We start from the raw sequence: 17,771 nt of genomic DNA, 5'->3' as shown, positions 1-17,771 counted from the left end.
ACCTGTATCCCTCCTCTGTGCCGCTCTGTATCCTATCCCTGCTGTGTATCTGTTCTGTTGTTACCTCTGAAAAGTGCTCCGTTATGCATTTGTACTGTTGTATACCCTTGTGAAGTGCTCCGTTATGTATCTGTATTGTTGGATATCTCTGAAAAGTGTTGCTTCTCGAAGCTAGGTACATGCTCAATAAATACAATAATAATAATAATAATAATAATAATAATAATAATAATAATAGTAATAATAATAATAATGTTTCAAAGTAAGGTTTGTGCTTGTTACGCCTTAGTGAACTAATCAAAGAGTAACGTGATCACATGGCTAGAGAGCGATAATTACAATTTAAACCGATTCATGCTGTGCTCAATGACTGCTTGTTTTCCACGCAGAGATCACAACCTTGAGACCCTACGGCACTGAGTATGCACTGCACATGGCGCATTTCTTATTCGGCCTGCTCCTGCTATCTATACAGAAGGCCTGGTCGTCCATGCCAGGATGTCATCTGCAGCCGCTAGGAGTTCAGGGATCTTTTCAAGATGGCGACATTATATTGGGAGGGATTTTCCCCATCCACTACAAGACAGCATTCACAAAGATCTCCTTCACTGAGCCTCCAGGACGACCGAGCTGTGAGATGTAAGCAAGAGGCTCCATTTAAATAATGGACTGAGAACTTCAACGCATGCGAAAAATGTGATAGTGGAAATTATGCCCACTTTTCAAGAACATAAATCTACCCAAAGGTTTAATAAATTCTATATTGTATTTCTTTATCAAAAATCTACAAAGTTCTGGTTAGAGAGTAGTACAGCTCTGCATAAAATGAATGGGTTTGATACTGTTTTGTCTTTCCCTTAGTTTTAGCTTGAGGGCCTATCGCTGGGTCCTCTCCATGCTCTTCTCGATCCATGAGATAAACCGCAATCCAGCTGTGTTGCCCAACCTCACTCTTGGGTTCGGGATCCTTGACTCCTGCAATGAGGTGAATGGAGCGCTTGAAGGGACAACACGGCTGACAACAGAGACGGGAGCAGCTATACTCAACTACCAGTGCCAGGACTCTCCATTAAGGCTACTGGCTATCATCGGAGATGCCGGCATGGCACAGACAGTAGCCATGGCCCAACTCTTAGGTCTCTACTGGCTACCGCAGGTAAGACTACTCATACAGGGGTCATGCGATGGTGCCAGGGTACATCACCTTAGTAATGGATGGACGCATGTTTCTCATGAAGATTTTTGCATTCTAGCTACAGAGGGTTGCTACTAGACTCCATTTAGATGAGCATAGGTTTCCCATGAAAATGTTGCTCTGTGACTGTGGAACATAACTTCTCTGCTGCAAATTCAACACAAGATGCGTTTAGTATGCTGTGCTGCAATTCAAGGGAGCCTTGTTCAGGACGGTTATCTACGACGGATTGTATTCTTTGGTCTACAGTGAAGAGGTGGTTTGACTAGGGCATGAAATAGTGGTAGGTCGATTTGACCCTTACCCTTCTAACGCTTGCCTGTAACCCCTACGGATGTTTGGCACCCATTGCATCCTGAAGCTAGGTCTGCGCTGAATAGCTATCCAAATCAAAATAACCTCAAATTGACAAATAAATCCCAAAGCCACATCTAGATGACGGTTGCAGAAGTAGTCAAGGTCCTGCTAGATTTCTGTAATGGGTCATTTGGCAGGATCCATGCAAAAACACTTCGAAGCCTTCCAGAGCACGTACTTTGCTACTGAGCGAATTAATGGGCTGTAGCCATCAGGCCGTGCCACGCGCATCCGGAAGTGCGTGCAATTGCTACCAACTGCTCAATACACAGAGCATGTGGCCTGGCACCACTCTACCTCACCCACCCAGACATCAATTTCTTATTGACAGTCATAAAAGCATCTTATCAAAATCTTGTAAGACCTTACATAAATCCTACTTCAAATGTATAGCCTTTTATTGGAATTCAATGAATATTTCTAAATTCCCACTAGTTTCTCATAGGTTCTTAAAAGCAATTGATAAAAATCGTATAAGGCATTTTTGTATGGGCGTATTTCCCCACAGTATCATCGCCTCAGACACCAAAGGTCGACATCCCCAAACCAGCTGGAATTCTCCTAGCCAAGGTAGGAAAGGTTTTGGAGTAAATCCTTCTGCCATCAAGGCCACTGCCTCTGGAACTCCCTCCCGCTATCACTTGGTCTTCAACTCGACTACTGCCGTTTCAGGAAGTCACTGCATGCATGCCCTGCGTCCTGGATGGCAGCAGGGGTCGCTGTTCACTGCATGCTCTCTAGCATTCCCTTCAAAACCTCATCGAACTTCTGCACTATGTCTTAGGTTAATAGATGGAACTACATGTGATAGGGCCTTGGTGATGACTATGGTGAGACCCCACCCCCTTGTTTCCAAGTCTACCTCTAACATGTGGTGTTCCCCTACCCAATTCCCTTCCCTTAAAGCCCGTCACCTACCACATTTGCAGGAACAACAGTGCCCTTTGCCCTACAAACTGGCCATGAAACAGCAGACTTTTTTGAGCATGGATGGGCCTGTGATGGCGGCCACGGATCTTACGCAACAAACAACTGGAATGTGTTAGCACCACCCACAAGAGAATCTCTGCCCACAGCACCCCTACAGGGTTGGACTGGGGCATAAAATTGCCTTGGGCACAAATTAAAAAGTGGTGCACAGTTGCAAATGGGAATTCATTCTTTTTGTGGCAGACTGTTTGAGTAGTACTCAAGGGGGAAGATTTTGATAAAATGTGATGCAGATTGTGCAACTTAAAGAATATTTATTCAGCAACAATTGTCAAAACTACTAGCCGCATTGTGAAGTAACTCCTCAAACTGTGCAAAAAAGTGGCCCACTTTGACCAAAAAAAGTGGCCCGCACTAGCAATCTCAGTTTTGATTCAGGCATTGGAAAAGAGCTGCAGACTATAGGCCATTCCGAGCTTGTCCCCCTATTTACAGAGAACAAACATTCAACATTTGTTTCACTTTAGAAGCAGTGTGGGTTAACCGATGCGCAGGAAGCTCGTCCATGGAAAAGGAGAATACCTGGTCGTACCGTGACATGTCATGAAGGCGCGTAGAGTCAGGAACCGTGCCCAGTGGTCAGGCTCAGACTGGCCTTTAGAGCATTAGACCCACGGTCGAATCAAAAACACACAATGCTGGTGTGGCCCAGTTTTTTTGGTCAGAGGGCCACTTTCTTGGCCAATTTGGGCCAGTCTGATGAATAAATTCACTCTGTGGCTGGTAGGTTTGACCACTGTTGCTGAATAAATATTATTTAAAAGGCACAATTTGCATCACACTTAATAAAAAACTCCCCCTTAGTTACTATTCGAAAAGTGTCACAAAAGGAATGAATAGCCATTTGCCACTGTGGGCACCAGTCACTATCGCAGTAGAATTAAATGTGAAATGTAGCCATCAATCCTCATGCAGGACGCCCACATAAAACAGCTAATTGGAATCAGACGTTCGTGGACCGTGGAGTCGGTCCGTGGGAAACAAAACACCACTACAGCAAGGTATGAGTGACAGGAGGAGTGCAGCATTGGAGGTGCTGAGTGTGACAGAGGGACAAAGAAAAGGCGGGAGGTGGAGTGAGCTGGAAGCAACAGGTGAAGCTGGGAGAGGACGCAGGATAGAGAAAGAGAGTGCAGGAGTAGAACGGTGCTGGAAGGGAGAGGAGTAAACACAGGTGAAGACATACAGTTGTATAAGAGAGGAGTGAAGAAAAGGCCAGGAGCAATGCTAGAGCTGAGAGGAGAGAACAGAAAAAAGAAGGGAGAGGAGAGCTGCAAGAGAGGTGGAATAGAGAAAAAAGGGAGGAGGAGCAGAGTAGTTGGTGTAGAACTGAGTGACCTAGAAGTTGGAGAACAGAGAATCCTCAGGAGAGAATTAGGCAACAGTGGGATCAAAGATACTGCATAAAAGCCAGAATTACCTGGAGGAGGTGAAGAGATGGGAAGCTATGGGAAGAGGGAACATGGGCGGACCATTGGGGAGCATCAAGCAAGAACAGGAAGGAGGAAGTGCAATAGCAAGGACATTAGCCCAGGAGTTTGAGGGTGTGAATAGGGTAGTTGTGCAAAAAGAGCCCTCACTCAAACTGTGCTGGCATCGCCTGTGCCAATGTCAGAAGCCAGTTCTCTGGGGTGCCTACCTAAGGCTTTTTGGACCCATTGATTCTAGGGACACATAACTCAGGTGTGGCAGGTGACGAGGAGCACCTAAGATGAATTCTGACTGCAGAAACCACAATTAAAATAACCATAATCACTCATTTTAAGGCCTTTTTGAAATCCATTGCGTCTCATTCCAAGTCCTGCGGTAACCCGCTGATGTTACCGCCGGGTTGACGCCGGCCTCGTACCACCGTTTCCGCTGCCTGAGATCCCAGTGCCACCGGGCCATTACAAGTCCCGACGGCCCGGTTTATCAGGTTGCAGAAAGTGTAAGTCCCCATTCCCATGGAGTCGCATAGGACTCCATGAGAATGAGGACACTGAAGCACCAGCACCGTTGCTAATGGTGCCAGTGCTTCTGTGAAAACTCTGCAGGCGGATGCTGTTACGCCTGGCAGGTCAGACCTGTTGGGCGCAACGGCCCCCGCCTCCAGAGTTGCAGTGTGGTGGTCCGGAAAGGGTGCCAATACGGTGCGGCCAGCACCCTTATTTACAGATCGCCACACTTGTAATGTGGTCCATTGATTTGTTTATGCAGAGTATTCTAAGCTCTGTTAGAATCACGTTTCTCGAGTCCTCAATCCTCTTTTGATCCATAAATCACGGCAGACCTAGACCTGCACTGCTAAATACATACTGGTGTAAACAACTGACTGACCTAATTGTCAAACATTGGAATGCTACTTTATATACATCAGTCTCCGGCTTCAATGGTAAGATTATGAATGACTAAGCTCACTCTTTGTTGGTCCCACTGAAGAACCCCGTTCAATCTAAGATCATAAACTGCGCTCTAAACCAAATGAAGTATACATGTACAGAAAGCGATGCTAAAATCCCATTTGGCCCAATTATTTTCATAACCCTCGCTCACACCTCTTTTTAGTGGGCTTGCTTCCCAACATGTACTTGGAGTGATATTGGGCTGGTCTGCAACATTTTCCAGTGCTGTTGTTTACCTTCCCACTGTAACTTTGACTACATAAGTCAGAACATTTCCAAATTCAGATACTCAAGACTTTAATCTTTCCATCACACTTGGAAGGCTTAAAAGGACAATATCCACCTTAGGAATGCCCATACTTAGGAATGGGATATATTCCCATCATTACGAGTAAAAAATAAAGCCTGAAAAAGCATCTCAGCTTGCATGTGGGCTTTTCCCATGAATCCCGAACAAGCCCCTGACTATGCTTTGCAGGTGTAAAGGCGGGCACTCCGGTAAGACTGGCATCTGCACAGTGCTGTAGAACAGAGCTCAATGCCTCCCTTGCAGCAGGTGTGGAGGTGGTGCACTCCAATGTTTTATGCAAGTGTGTAGAAGTGATCAAAAGGAACGTGCAGATGGCTAGAATTGGAATGTTACATCAGAAAGTATGTTTGATTGAAAATAATCTCCTTTTACACAGGTGAGCTACTTCAATGCCATACCTATCTCGAATGACAAGCATCTCTTCCCGTCCTTCTTCAGCATCGCCCCTGCGAGCCATCTGCAGACCTATGGACTAGCCCGTCTGGTGGCTCACTTCGGATGGACCTGGGTAGGGATTCTCAGCCAAGACGGTGACCCAAGCAGACTCAGCAGCCAGATCTTCAGGGATGAGATAATGAAGGCTGGTGCCTGTGTTGCCTTCTCAGAGGTCATCCCTGCCAGCTTCTCAAAGACAAGGACGGAGCACATTTTAGGAGTCATCAAAAGATCTTCTGCAAAGGTGATTGCGATTTTGTCCTTTGAAGTCTATACAAATCGTTTCATGGAAGAGCTCTTCATGCTAGACCACACCGGGAGGATTTGGATATCTTTGGAGGCCCCTAGTGTTTCCAACGAAAAACTTGCAAGAGCTGTTGATGGCACGCTGGGGCTAGTGATTCGCAATGGGAAGATGCCAGGCTTCGAAGAATTTGTTTTCAGCCTGAAGACATCCAGGTTTCCAAATGACCCATATGTGAAAATGTTTTGGGAGGAGGCCTTTGGTTGCCAGTGGACTGAGATTCCTGAAGGAACACGCCCTCTGGGGATCAGACCCAAACCATGCTCAGGTGCGGAGAAACTGAGAGACGTGGGAATATATCCTGACATTGATGACTTGCGAGTGACATACAATGTTTACAAGTCAGCCTACGCTGTGGCCCATGCTTTGCATGCCCTTCTGACATGCCATCCAGGAAATGGTCCATTTGCTGAAGGCTCCTGTGCCAGCCTTTGCAATTACAAACCGTGGCAGGTAGGAATATAATTTTTTAAAGTTGCCAATGTTGTCAGAAAGGTGATGGAAGGTAAGAGTGTTCATGTGTATGTATCTAAGTGGTCTATCATCCTCTTTGATCACAGTTCCGGGTAGGCCGGCTTTCTGCTTTCTCCTAGATTGAACATTCCTAGGCATTGAGAACATAATTCCAATTAGCAGCCAGGGTGGGGGAGCCAGCTAGTAAGGTGACTAGGATTGCGGGCTGAATCTAACGATACAAGCCCCGTTTCAAAGCAGCCGGATGGCTGCTAGTCCACCCTGCCATCTTCCCCACCCTCCCCTTCCCTCGGTCACTGTTCACTCCCCTGCCCATGCCCTAACCCACTCACCTTATTGTTTTGGCGGCGGCTCAACTGTTGCCAGCGCTTCGGCCTTCCTGGCCACCATGGAAATGGAACAGGGGCTACACCTGGATCCCTGTCTTCCAGCTCCGTGGCAGTCAGCTTAGTTAAGTATTTTGTATGAATAGGCGCCCCATTCATTCATACAAAATACATTGCTGTCAGCACCCCGGGCTTGTGGATTGCGAACCTGTGTTGTTAATAGCAATGATACCCGATCCGGAAGTCTAGTTCGGGTTGTAACAGCACCGGGGCCCATTGTTAAGGCCCTCACTGCACTTGGGCCTGTAACTTGTGTTCCGGATCATTAAGGGCAAGATCAAGTATCATTGTTTAATGAATACATAAAACCAATATTAATAACCCAGCTGGGGTTTTTCAAAGTCCTTGTATGGTTCCTTGAACCTGTTAAAAGGCAAGAAAATGAGGCTATTTTCTAGAGGTCTGTTTATCAAGATCCTTCCACTGACTTCTCAATCTGCAACAGCAAGGGCGCCCACTTACAAAGTTCTCAAACATTTGTTCATACAAAGGGTTTTTGAGAAAGGACCTACCTCACATCTGCCCGCTAGGTAACATTTTTCCCTTGCTTCTAACCTGCCTCCGACCCTCACTTCCTCTTACTCCATTCTAGCACTTCACCCATCATGGGCACATCCCAAGCACAGCTGGCTCTACCGCCTATCTGTACTTAAAAATTTCCAATGTTTTATTGTCCTTAATCTATGTATGTCCACTTATGTTTTGTCCCCGGTCACTGTTCCATTTACACCCCTCCACAACTTGGTCAGAATGTCCCTCAAACTCACCCCATTGTGAGAAGCTCACTCTTTCCCGTCAATTCTGATTTCTTATCTATTGTACATTCTTTTGTGATCAAAAGAGCATTGTTCCTCCTGTATATAATAAATAAATAAACAAATTCCAGGTTTTCCACTGGTGCAGTGGTAACAGTATGCCGGAATACTCCCAGCATTATTCCAGCAATACCAACTTCAATGGATGCTTTGTTATCCATTTCTAGCAATGTATAGATGGGGAAAATGTGCATTAGTGGCTCATACCATGTGTGCATTACATGCGTCAAGGGGTGAGAGGGTTTGTATCATGGATTTCAGCCTTTTCACCGCCTCCAATGACCCCTTTAACGAACTGTTTCCTGTGCTGATGGGAAGCACATACTCTTTCCCTCTGTGCACCAAAAAAATTAATAAATAAATAATCTGGCCATGAGTTACAATTTCTGCCCTTACCTCTGTGGTGGGGGTAAACATTGGAAGAGTTTTCAATGACAATTACAACGCGCAATACCTCCGGAGGCATCCTACTGAAATAGCAGAGGGTTTTCGGCCCAAAATTAGAACTGCGAGTGCTGTAAAATTGCCTGCATTCGGCTAATACTGCAGATTTTAGCGTTAACTCCAACTCAAAATGAGGCCCCATATAGAGGTGGGGTTCTGTTTACCTTGAAAGACCTCGGACACTCAACACAAGCACTAACTACGGTTATAGATAACTTTTCACATTGTTCTCCTTATAAAATTAACTGGAAGAAAAGCAAAGCCGATTTCCCCAAAAAAACGACCAAGCAGACAATCGCCATTATCCCTCTGACCCCACCAAGGAACAAACAAAGATTGAAGATCACAGTTAATACATTCCATTGCCCTGAATGGGATGCTCAGGACTTCTGGGCTAGCAACTACCTTTCAGCCTAATCTCCCAACCTACGCACATGTTCCCCAGTACCAGAACCCACCACCAACATCATGCCACACTACCCTAAAATGTAGTTTCTTCCCTTCGACACCCTTCACCCTATCCTTCTGCTTGACCTTAACACGACACACTGACCAAGATACCAAAGCATGCAACATGCTCAGTGCCCCAGGCTTCTCAATACTCGGAGACTTACCCTAGTAGCGGCCAGTTTCTCCATTTGCCAACCATTCCAAGCAAGCACTCTCGACTCCGCCATCCCACATGCCACCCCAGTGCATGCTTCCTTGCAGGAACTCAACTAAAGCAACAAGCAGGGACGCAAATGTCAGAAGAGGTGCTATGTGAGACCTAATACCATGACATATCGTACCCACCCTAGGCCCTTGGTGAAAGCAAGTAACCAAAGCAGGGGTGGACTGCTCCATAGGGAACTCTGGAGATTTCCCGGTAGGCCTATGCACCCTGGCCCTTGTGTGGTATTTTCCCATGTCCCATAGGAAAAGGGCTGGGCATCCTGAAAATGTGTAATATGGGGCCACTTTGAAAACCATTTCCAGGGCCTCTTTTGCTTCCCAGTCCACCCCCGAACCAAAGGTCTTCAAATCTCTCCACGTTACTTTTGAAAAGACCCCAAAGTAAATCTGAATATCACAGGGGAAGGGTAAGAGCGCGGGAACATGGGGTGAGGGGGGCAGCAGATCTTTCTTTAGAAGGAGTTGTTATCCCAGTTATTGTCATACATATCCTCTCATCTTAAACCCTTAGACAATAACTTTACATTTTTCAATGAGGTTTTGATTATAGATAATATTTATTTTCTATTTAACCAACTCAACATACATTATGTTCCACATTTTGACAGAGGATATGCCCTTTTTGGCATATATCAGTTAAAAACCGGGTAAATCTTTCCTACTTAACTTGGTTTGAACTTGGTTCTTATGGAGCCATCTGATTGATCAGTGTATGTAGAGCCATCTTGTATGTAGAGCCATCTGATTGATCAGTGTATGTAGAGCCATCTTGTATGTAGAGCCATCTTGTATGTAGAGCCATCTGATTGATCAGTGTATGTAGAGCCATCTTGTATGTAGAGCCATCTGATTGATCAGTGTATGCAGAGCCATCTTGTATGTAGAGCCATCTGATTGATCAGTGTATGCAGAGCCATCTTGTATGTAGAGCCATCTGATTGATCAGTGGGCTGATCAGTGTATGTAGAGCCATCTTGCTCTGTGGTTTTATTGCTTCCCAGTTTTGAAACGGTTCCCCGAGCTCTGGGAAACCTCTGGGTAGTTGCGCCTCGGTTGCCCCTGAAATAGCGATAGATCTCTGTGAGGTGAAATCACCTGACGTGCAATGCAGCCTTTTCCCGGATAGGGGCCCCGTTGTCCGTGTCAGCTACTGCCTAATGTATTTCTTGTTACCCATCGCAGTAGGCCTAAAGAGACAGTAATAGCGCTTCTCCACCTCTCTCACAAGGGGGCGCCTGACCGATAAGCGCACTGGCCCGTGTGTAAGGTGACCTGTGAGATGTGCCGGGCTGTGCTAAAGCGTGTGTACACTTCCATGGCCTTCCAAGTCGCTGCATTGTTCGTGAAGGGGGCTGGAGGTTCACTTTCAAAAGGGGAGCAGGGTTCAAATCACACCTCCTCCAATCCCTTTTTGAATTGGCCGTATTTTATTATTTTGTTTTCTTTTGTTTACCTATTGACAAATAGTACAAGGACGGCGGCGATATGGAGTTGAAGCTAATATATGTTAAGCGTCGCAATTAGCCTCAACCTTTGTAGTAAATGTTGTGCCACCTGTGCAATGACTTTGGGGGTAGTCCATTGAAGGTATTCAGGTTTCCTGGTTCGGAGCCCCCTTAAAACCGATGCCCTTTTTGTCTGTGGGCAAACAATAATTGCCGGTATTGTCTGCGTTATTGTTTTTCTGGAAGCCATTCAGGTGACAGCGCTGATTTGCATAATCCCTTTCACTTGAATCATTTGGCGCCAGGACCACCCCTCTCGCCTGCATTGTCAGGCGCATTCCGTTCTTTAAGGGCCAGTGTGTGTGTTGTCTTAGGGTGTGATGTCATTATTGCTTGTAGCACTTGGCTAATGAGTCACGTGCTCATCTCTTGAACAGCATCCGGTACATCAGTCCTGGTGCCCTCGGTGTATTTGCATCTTTACAACTGGTGAATTCTGCCTACCTTGTATGGAAGACAAGTGTGTGCCTGATTTTTACAGTGCATGTCTGGATAATGGTTGTTTGTGCATGTCAGCTTGTGAGGTTCCACATTCGCGGTGTGGGTGCAGATCCCACATCCAGAGCAGAACCTCACACAGTGGTGTCCCTATGCTGTCACCATGCCAGCCCCAACGGGTGCACATTTATTTCTTCAAAAAAGGCCTTTTTGGACCTTAGCATTATTGAACTGCACAATTTTTTGATGCTCAATAATATCACTGAAGTGCAATCCTCTGCTGCTCCCGCTTCTGCGAAATGTTATGTTCCGGGGTACATTGGGGGTAGTCCATTGAAGGTGAGGAAGTATCACTCAGGGGCAACGCTTCTTGGAAGCAAGACAACACAGTGCAACCCAGGTTCGAATCCGATCCTCTGCTTAGAAACCACTCGCTGGTGTTAAGCGCGTTATAAAAGAACAATTATTATTACATGCTATTAAAAGCAAATTCCTATTAACTGGAACAAAGTGCTTTGCTGTAAGGTATAGAGTGTAAAATAGTGCATTTGTATGTAACAATTTGAAGATGGACAGAATGCCACCACAGGCAATCCAGCCAATCCACATAGCTGATGCTTGTTTGGCTGCAATGCATTACAGTACAATACACATTACTTCTTAACATGCACACTTTGTACGTAAGGAGGCAGAAATGCAGCTTCTGGCAATTGGATGCAAATGCACTAATTCCAGGAGTGTAGTGTGCGGGTGTTAGGCAGAATCACATGCAGTACCCTTTGGGAACACTACACACAATTAAGACTACAAGTGTAAGTACAATGTCACCTTTGGTACAAGCCTGTACTACACAGTAATGTGGTAGCAGTGGCTGAGCAGCCAGACTTATCTCAAGAGTAAAGTGAGCAGTAGAACAGGTTACACAAAGGACCAGCAAATACACGGATTCAAACAAACACTTACTCAAGGTTTCTTGGTAAAAGAATATACATTTATTTACACAGTCATTTGGAAAACATTCCACTAGCAAGAGCAGCTCAATAGCACAATCTAATATGATACAATACACAACCAATCAGTTTCTGAACACAGTTAAGCTCCCCTAAAGTGGGAGCAAAATTACACTTCAGTTACTTTAAAAAGGGGTAAAAAGACAAGGTCATAAGAATCAACAGCACAAATACTTTCATAGGCAGAGCAAAGGGTTTCAGTTCACTACAACCAGCAATTCAATTCAATAGGCTTGGGCCAAAGTCAATGGTTCAGAGTCTTGTTTAGGATACCACAGTTCTGGTAGTAAACGGTTAAGTCTTTGCCACGGAGCTTAGAAGAATTTGGTCAGACGAAAAGATAGATGTTGGTTTAGGGAAGGACAAGCCTTCAAAGTCGGGAAAGTTTTACAAACTTTCACCGCAGCCGAACTGAGTTCTGCACCGCACTTGCACAGTACCTTGTAAGTGAAGAAAAGCAGTAGCTGTGGCAGTTGTTCCTGGCATTTCCTGCAGATCTCGCTGTTCCTGAGCTTCAGTCATGGGGACAAGAAGGAGGACGTCGGGAGGTTTCTGCACTGCCCAGGGAAGAGGCCACAAGCTTGGCAAAACGCCAGTTTAAGGTGTGAGAGCCTTAAAGATCAAGAGCTGGTTTCCTTCCCCCTGGCTATCCAATTTTCAACAGGTTGGGGACGGTGTCCAGGAAGCTTACGAGTTGGTTGTTCCCACCAAACTCAAGGGAAGAAGTTAACCTTGAAGGGCTACTCTGTCGATGGAGTTTCAGGCAATTCTGACCTGCAGCAGGGCTTCACTGGTGGACTAGGAGTTGCAGCAGTCGCCTTCCTGCAGCTCGTCTTCGGTTCTTTCGTTCCAGTGGTCGACTCTGCTTTCCAAGTCCCAGAGACCTGCTTTTAAACAGTTTTCCCCCATTCATTCCAACCTGGCTGTCATTCACACAGCAGGGTGGCTGTCCTTGCCGGACAGCCAGCCGGCCAATCACACCAGAGTGCATTCATGTCTCCTAGGAGACTAAGCACAGGGAGTTTCGGGCACCTCCCTCACATCCTGTCCATCCCAGACACTCAGGCGCCAGAGGTGGACTTCAGCACTGAAGCCCGCCAAATGCCAACAAACAAAGGGACAAAACCTGGTTTGGCGCCTCGAGACAAACACAAGAAGGACCTTTCCAAAAAGAAATGGCGAAAAAAGTGTACCGGAGTTACAGATAGGTCTTGAGCGCCATATTGGAAAACATGGCTGACCCGATTTTTAGCTACCGGTGTTCGCAGTCGGGAAAAATCATGGTAGTTTGTTTAAAACCACTGCCACCAGCCATTTCAAGTGTGAAAAGGTAACATTTGACTGTTAGATGAGTGTTTAGACTCAGGGGAAGCTAGGCTACCCCTCCAGCACTCTATAGGAAGATAGTGTGGGCTGGGTCTGTAAATTTAAAATGACTAGTAAAGTCAATTTAACTTTACATGCTCTGGGAGACAGTAGTCAGTCCCAGAGAAAGTATTTAAACTTGGGGAGTCTGAAAGATACCCCTGTCACACAGAAAAATATGATGCCTATAGAGTTGTTTTAAAACTCCATATCCAAAGAACACAAAAGTAAAACACACGTCAAAATTCCCAGGTAAAAAATCAACTCCTATAAATCCAGCAAAGTTGCTGAGGGTCTCAAAAGGTAAGGGAAATTAGCACATTCTTGAGAATTCTCCCTAACAGCGGGGACAACCTTGCCGATGCTGGAATTTTGTGTACACCTAAAAGTCCTTCATATGGATGACATTCCTGCACTTCCTGTTCATCTGCCGCCTCATTAAGATTTTAGTTTATATATTTATTTATTTTGACATTTGTAAAGTGCCCCGAACCCAAGGGCAACTGGCCGCTGGAAACAGCATAAGGTAGGTACAGACAGGCATAATACAACTTATAAACTATAACACATGAGAATTATACAGACTTGGAGGAGAGCGGTATCTTCATAAGGTTAGGTTCTAACCTCTGATCCTTCCTACACATGATTGTGCCACCCACTGGTTTTCTATGCACTCCGTGCACCTCCACTCTATCAACAAGATCATACGCACATTGCTCTGGCCCTTGATTTTTCTCCCAATCCATGGTGTCGCCCATTGGGAATGCCTCGTCCCAGATGATATGATAGGTTATTTATGACGCGCTTAATAACCAAAGGTTTCTAGGCGTGGACACAGGGATCGAACCTGTTACCCCTGAGCTATCCTCCCGAGACAATTTCCTGCAGTGCTAGGCTTAACAGAGGTGTCGGTGGTAAAGGAAATAAACATACAACATGTTAATGGTATGTTCCTTCACAACAGACATGCTTGCACTCACATACAGTATCAAGCCATTCTGGTGCTAATACAGAAACATAAAACGTGATAGTTTACAATGAGGCAAGAGAATGCAGAGAGATGCACCGTACAGTGCAGTCATTTATGCAGGGCAGTGAAGAGGAATTCTTTCCTCAGTGGAGCAGATTGGGATTTCTTGGCTCGTCGTTATTCTCTTTGTTTTTTTTATTCAACCACTTAGGGCAATTTTCAATAACAATCTCCTCTGTTATCTTTCATATCCAGATGACACCCAGATATATTTGAGGTTAATACATCTGTGGAGTCACAGCATGGTATAATATGATGCACCACCGCAGTTGGTCAGTGGATGATGACAAATACGTGCCAACTGAAATTCCGAATAAAACCGAGCTATTTTGTTCAGACCAAAACATCTTATTGGGGATTCTTTATGTATCCTTCCTCCCTGCTGATTCCTTCTCTATGGGGTGAATAACGTAGGCTCTTTTGATATATAAACATACAAAAGTGAAAGTATTCAGAGAGGTGAAATGAGAAATTAAAATGTAGAAAATATTTCAAGAAAAGGGATTATGACATGCATAAAATATATTTGTTCGAAATGACTGTTCTAGATCATATTCCACTGTCAAAAATATGATATGATGATATGATATGGCATTTATAGCTCACCTATGCACAAGTGTTTCAGACTTGTAATGAGGCCCTATGAGGCTGGTGTCGGGGTATGACACCAGTGCATCACTAACTTGATTATGCCATAAAGTTGGATTTCTTGTTTTGTATTGCTGTTTTCCCCAAAGCAATAGACAACAACATGATATCTGTCATCATTTTTCTTTTATGTTCCTCTGTCATTTTTATTAGGGTGCAAGATCTGACATATTATAGGTCACAGGGCCTCATTACACGGACGGCAGTAATGGTTTACTGGTACCAGTATTTTACTGGTACCGGTAAAACCTTACCGCCTTACTACGAGGTCACTTTGCGGGTTGGAGAATTTAACGCCTGCTTTTTGCAGGTGTTAAAAACCAACCCGCAAAGGGACTAGGGAGCTAATTACGGTACCGCAATTTGCGGTGCCGTGATTAGCACTTTCCCCGTTCCCTTTATGCCCTATAGGGGAAAAATAGGAATGGGGAAGTGCAATGGGGGAAGGGGGAATTACCGCCCCACCAACCTTGGAATAGGGCGGTAATTCCCCTTTCCACCAAGGCGGTGCCGGTATTTTACCGGCATGGACCAAGGTGCTAATAGCACCTTGGTCCACTGCCGTCCGTGTAATGAGGCCCACAGTCTGCCTTGCATTGCAGTTTATAAAAATCAGAAACTGCTAGTTTTCATGTTTCCTCTTGTTAGCAACGCAGTAACTTTTTTGCGATAATCACATATTTTCCAGGTTTTAGTTGTAAGCCATGACTGTCTCATAACTTCTGTCTGTGAAGATGATAGGTTATAGTATCTTTATACAGGCCTCTTTATGGTACAGGGGTTCAGGGTCCAAACCCTGCAAACAGAAGGCTTTGAAGGCTCCCCTTGCACCACAAGGTTGGTCTTTTGCCTCCAGCCTCCTTTCCCCGTTCTGTATAGTGGAGTCCCATGTGATGAATCTAAACACTTCATCACTGCCTCTCAGAGGAAACTCTCTCCCCATGTGGCCAGGGAAAAGGCAGCTGCTACCACATGCTGACCCTGGGGGTGGTTGTCTGAGGGAGGAACATATGGGGTAAGACAGCCCTCATGAGAGGGAGGTGGACTCGAAAGCTGGAACATGGTATTCCCCTTTCCTCTCAGGGCATGACACCAGCCCATTAATTTCCCAGTCCTGCATGGCATACTGTAATATGAAGCGAGAACATCCAATCCGGGCTGACAATAAGGCTCTTTCATACCCTTGTAATAGAATGACTGATATGAAGAAGAGCACTAGAGCAATGCAGAGTGCTTAAGCTGGAAAGCCAGAGCTACGCTCTAGTTGTTGGAAGGATTCGATAGGTGCTGTTACATAAAACATCAAGTGTCAAGAAACATGGAAAACCACTACTCCTGACGTAGGTCCGAAAACCGAGAAGAAGCAAATTGCAGCAGGGAGCAAGGAAGCTCATGGAGGCGCCACCACGAGAGGCTCGGGAGCTGGAGGTTTGCAGCCTAGAGGCCAAGAGCAGAGGAAGCTGTGGAATGAAGGCAGGGGCATTGCGGGTACCACTGAGCCAACGAGATGCCTGCAAGAGGAGGAAGCTAGCCGCTGGGAGAATTGCAGCCCGCAGCCCGCAGTCAATGCTAAAGCAGCCATGAGATACCGTTGAAGCCAGAAAGGGGAGTTGGGACACCGTGGCACTTTGTGGTGTACATCGCATGCCATTGACGGGAAGTTACGTGAACTGGGTGAACCCAAGCAGAGAAACTGGGACGCCAAGGCAATTGTTGAATATATCATTGAAGGACAATTAAATGAACTGGATGAACCTGAGCTGGGGAGCTGGGATGCCAAGTCAATTGTTCAATGAAGCAAATACAAGCGGGTCGAGGACCCAATGGTTGAGTGAAGAAAATATAAAGGAGTGGAACTGTTACATATTAAGAAAGTCCTGGCAGGAGATTACACCAGGCAAACTGACTGCAAGTTTAGGACCTGCACACAAATACAAGTGAGCAAGTTAAGAAAGTACTGGTAGGAGATTACACCAGGCAAAGTGAATGTGAGTCTGGGACCTGCACCCAATTTTGTTAAGAAAAGTGTTTGGAAGCGGAGGTGAGTGTGCCAGACTGACAGAGAAGGGTCTGGGACTCATCCTCTTGAGGGTGTGAAACCGAGGGGAAGGGAGCCATTCCCCCTGGAGTTGGAACTTGAACATTGTGAATGTGGCAAGGGAGGCATTCCCCTAGTGATTGGAAATAGTGTACTGTGAACATTGCAACCAGGGGAAGGGAGTCATTCCCTCTGGTATTGTTAGAAAACTCTGACGAGTCAAGAGAAGAGAAGAAACATCTTGGCATTGTGCATTGTGAAAGTGAGAAAGATACCAAGGGAATAACTATACCCCTTTGAAACTGTGAACTGTGAAAGAGAAACTCAGGGGAAGGGAACCATCTCCTGAGACTTGTAGAACTTTGGTTGTTTATTTCTTTTTCCACCTTTTGGAACTTTATGTTGGAACTTTGGAAAAGAGCTGCAGACGACCAGTTGAAAGACTAATTTGCCTTTTCACTTTATCTTGAATTTCGAGTGTAAGGGTCAGGTTAGGATTTGGGCACGGGACAGAGAACTTTACCATGGACATTCTGACATAGACATCCTTTAGTTTCATTGAGGCAGGGAAACCCCTCTTAGAGTTAGGGCGAGATAGGACTTTCTCCAACCCTCTTTTTACTTTAATAAAAGTCTTTGCCAACCACCTGCTCTTGTGTCTGAGTCTTACACCTGGTTCCTTAAACCCCTCTCACACCTTTCCCACTATTTTGCCCATCCGCCACACTCCTGCTTCTGACTACTTATCTTCACTGGCTCCTGCAGCCCCCTGATGTTCTCCATACCGATAATCTGCAACCCAACACCCTTAGCATTGTGCAATGTGATATGGACTTTAGTGCATCAGGGTTCCAGGAGAGTGGCCAAGAGAGACCGCAATCGCTGTCAGAAATCCTTCACCCTCCTCATGGTCTCTTTGTCAGGGATGGAAGAGACATCAGAGAAGAACTGTTCGTCCCTTCCCAAGA

At 45.6% G+C, this 17,771-nt stretch overlaps 1 protein-coding gene across 1 annotated transcript in view; it reads left to right on the top strand.

Annotated features, from left to right (window-relative positions):
* Nucleotides 1-490: 490 nt before the first annotated feature.
* LOC138463764 (extracellular calcium-sensing receptor-like) overlaps nucleotides 491-17,771 on the top strand; it is a 169,587-nt gene continuing 152,306 nt past the window's right edge. Inside the window, exons 1-3 of the mRNA XM_069607213.1 lie at nucleotides 491-639; nucleotides 862-1,156; nucleotides 5,613-6,428. Of these exons, the coding sequence (XP_069463314.1) occupies nucleotides 491-639; nucleotides 862-1,156; nucleotides 5,613-6,428 (1,260 nt within the window). The remainder of the gene's footprint in view (nucleotides 640-861; nucleotides 1,157-5,612; nucleotides 6,429-17,771) is intronic.

The sequence above is a fragment of the Ambystoma mexicanum genome, chromosome 1p (genome assembly GCF_040938575.1).
Source record: "Ambystoma mexicanum isolate Mex_15411 chromosome 1p, UKY_AmexF1_1, whole genome shotgun sequence".
NCBI classification, from domain to species: Eukaryota; Metazoa; Chordata; class Amphibia; order Caudata; family Ambystomatidae; genus Ambystoma; species Ambystoma mexicanum.
The sequence above is the reverse complement of the archived record's forward strand: the minus strand, read 5'-3'. Positions and strand labels throughout refer to the sequence as shown.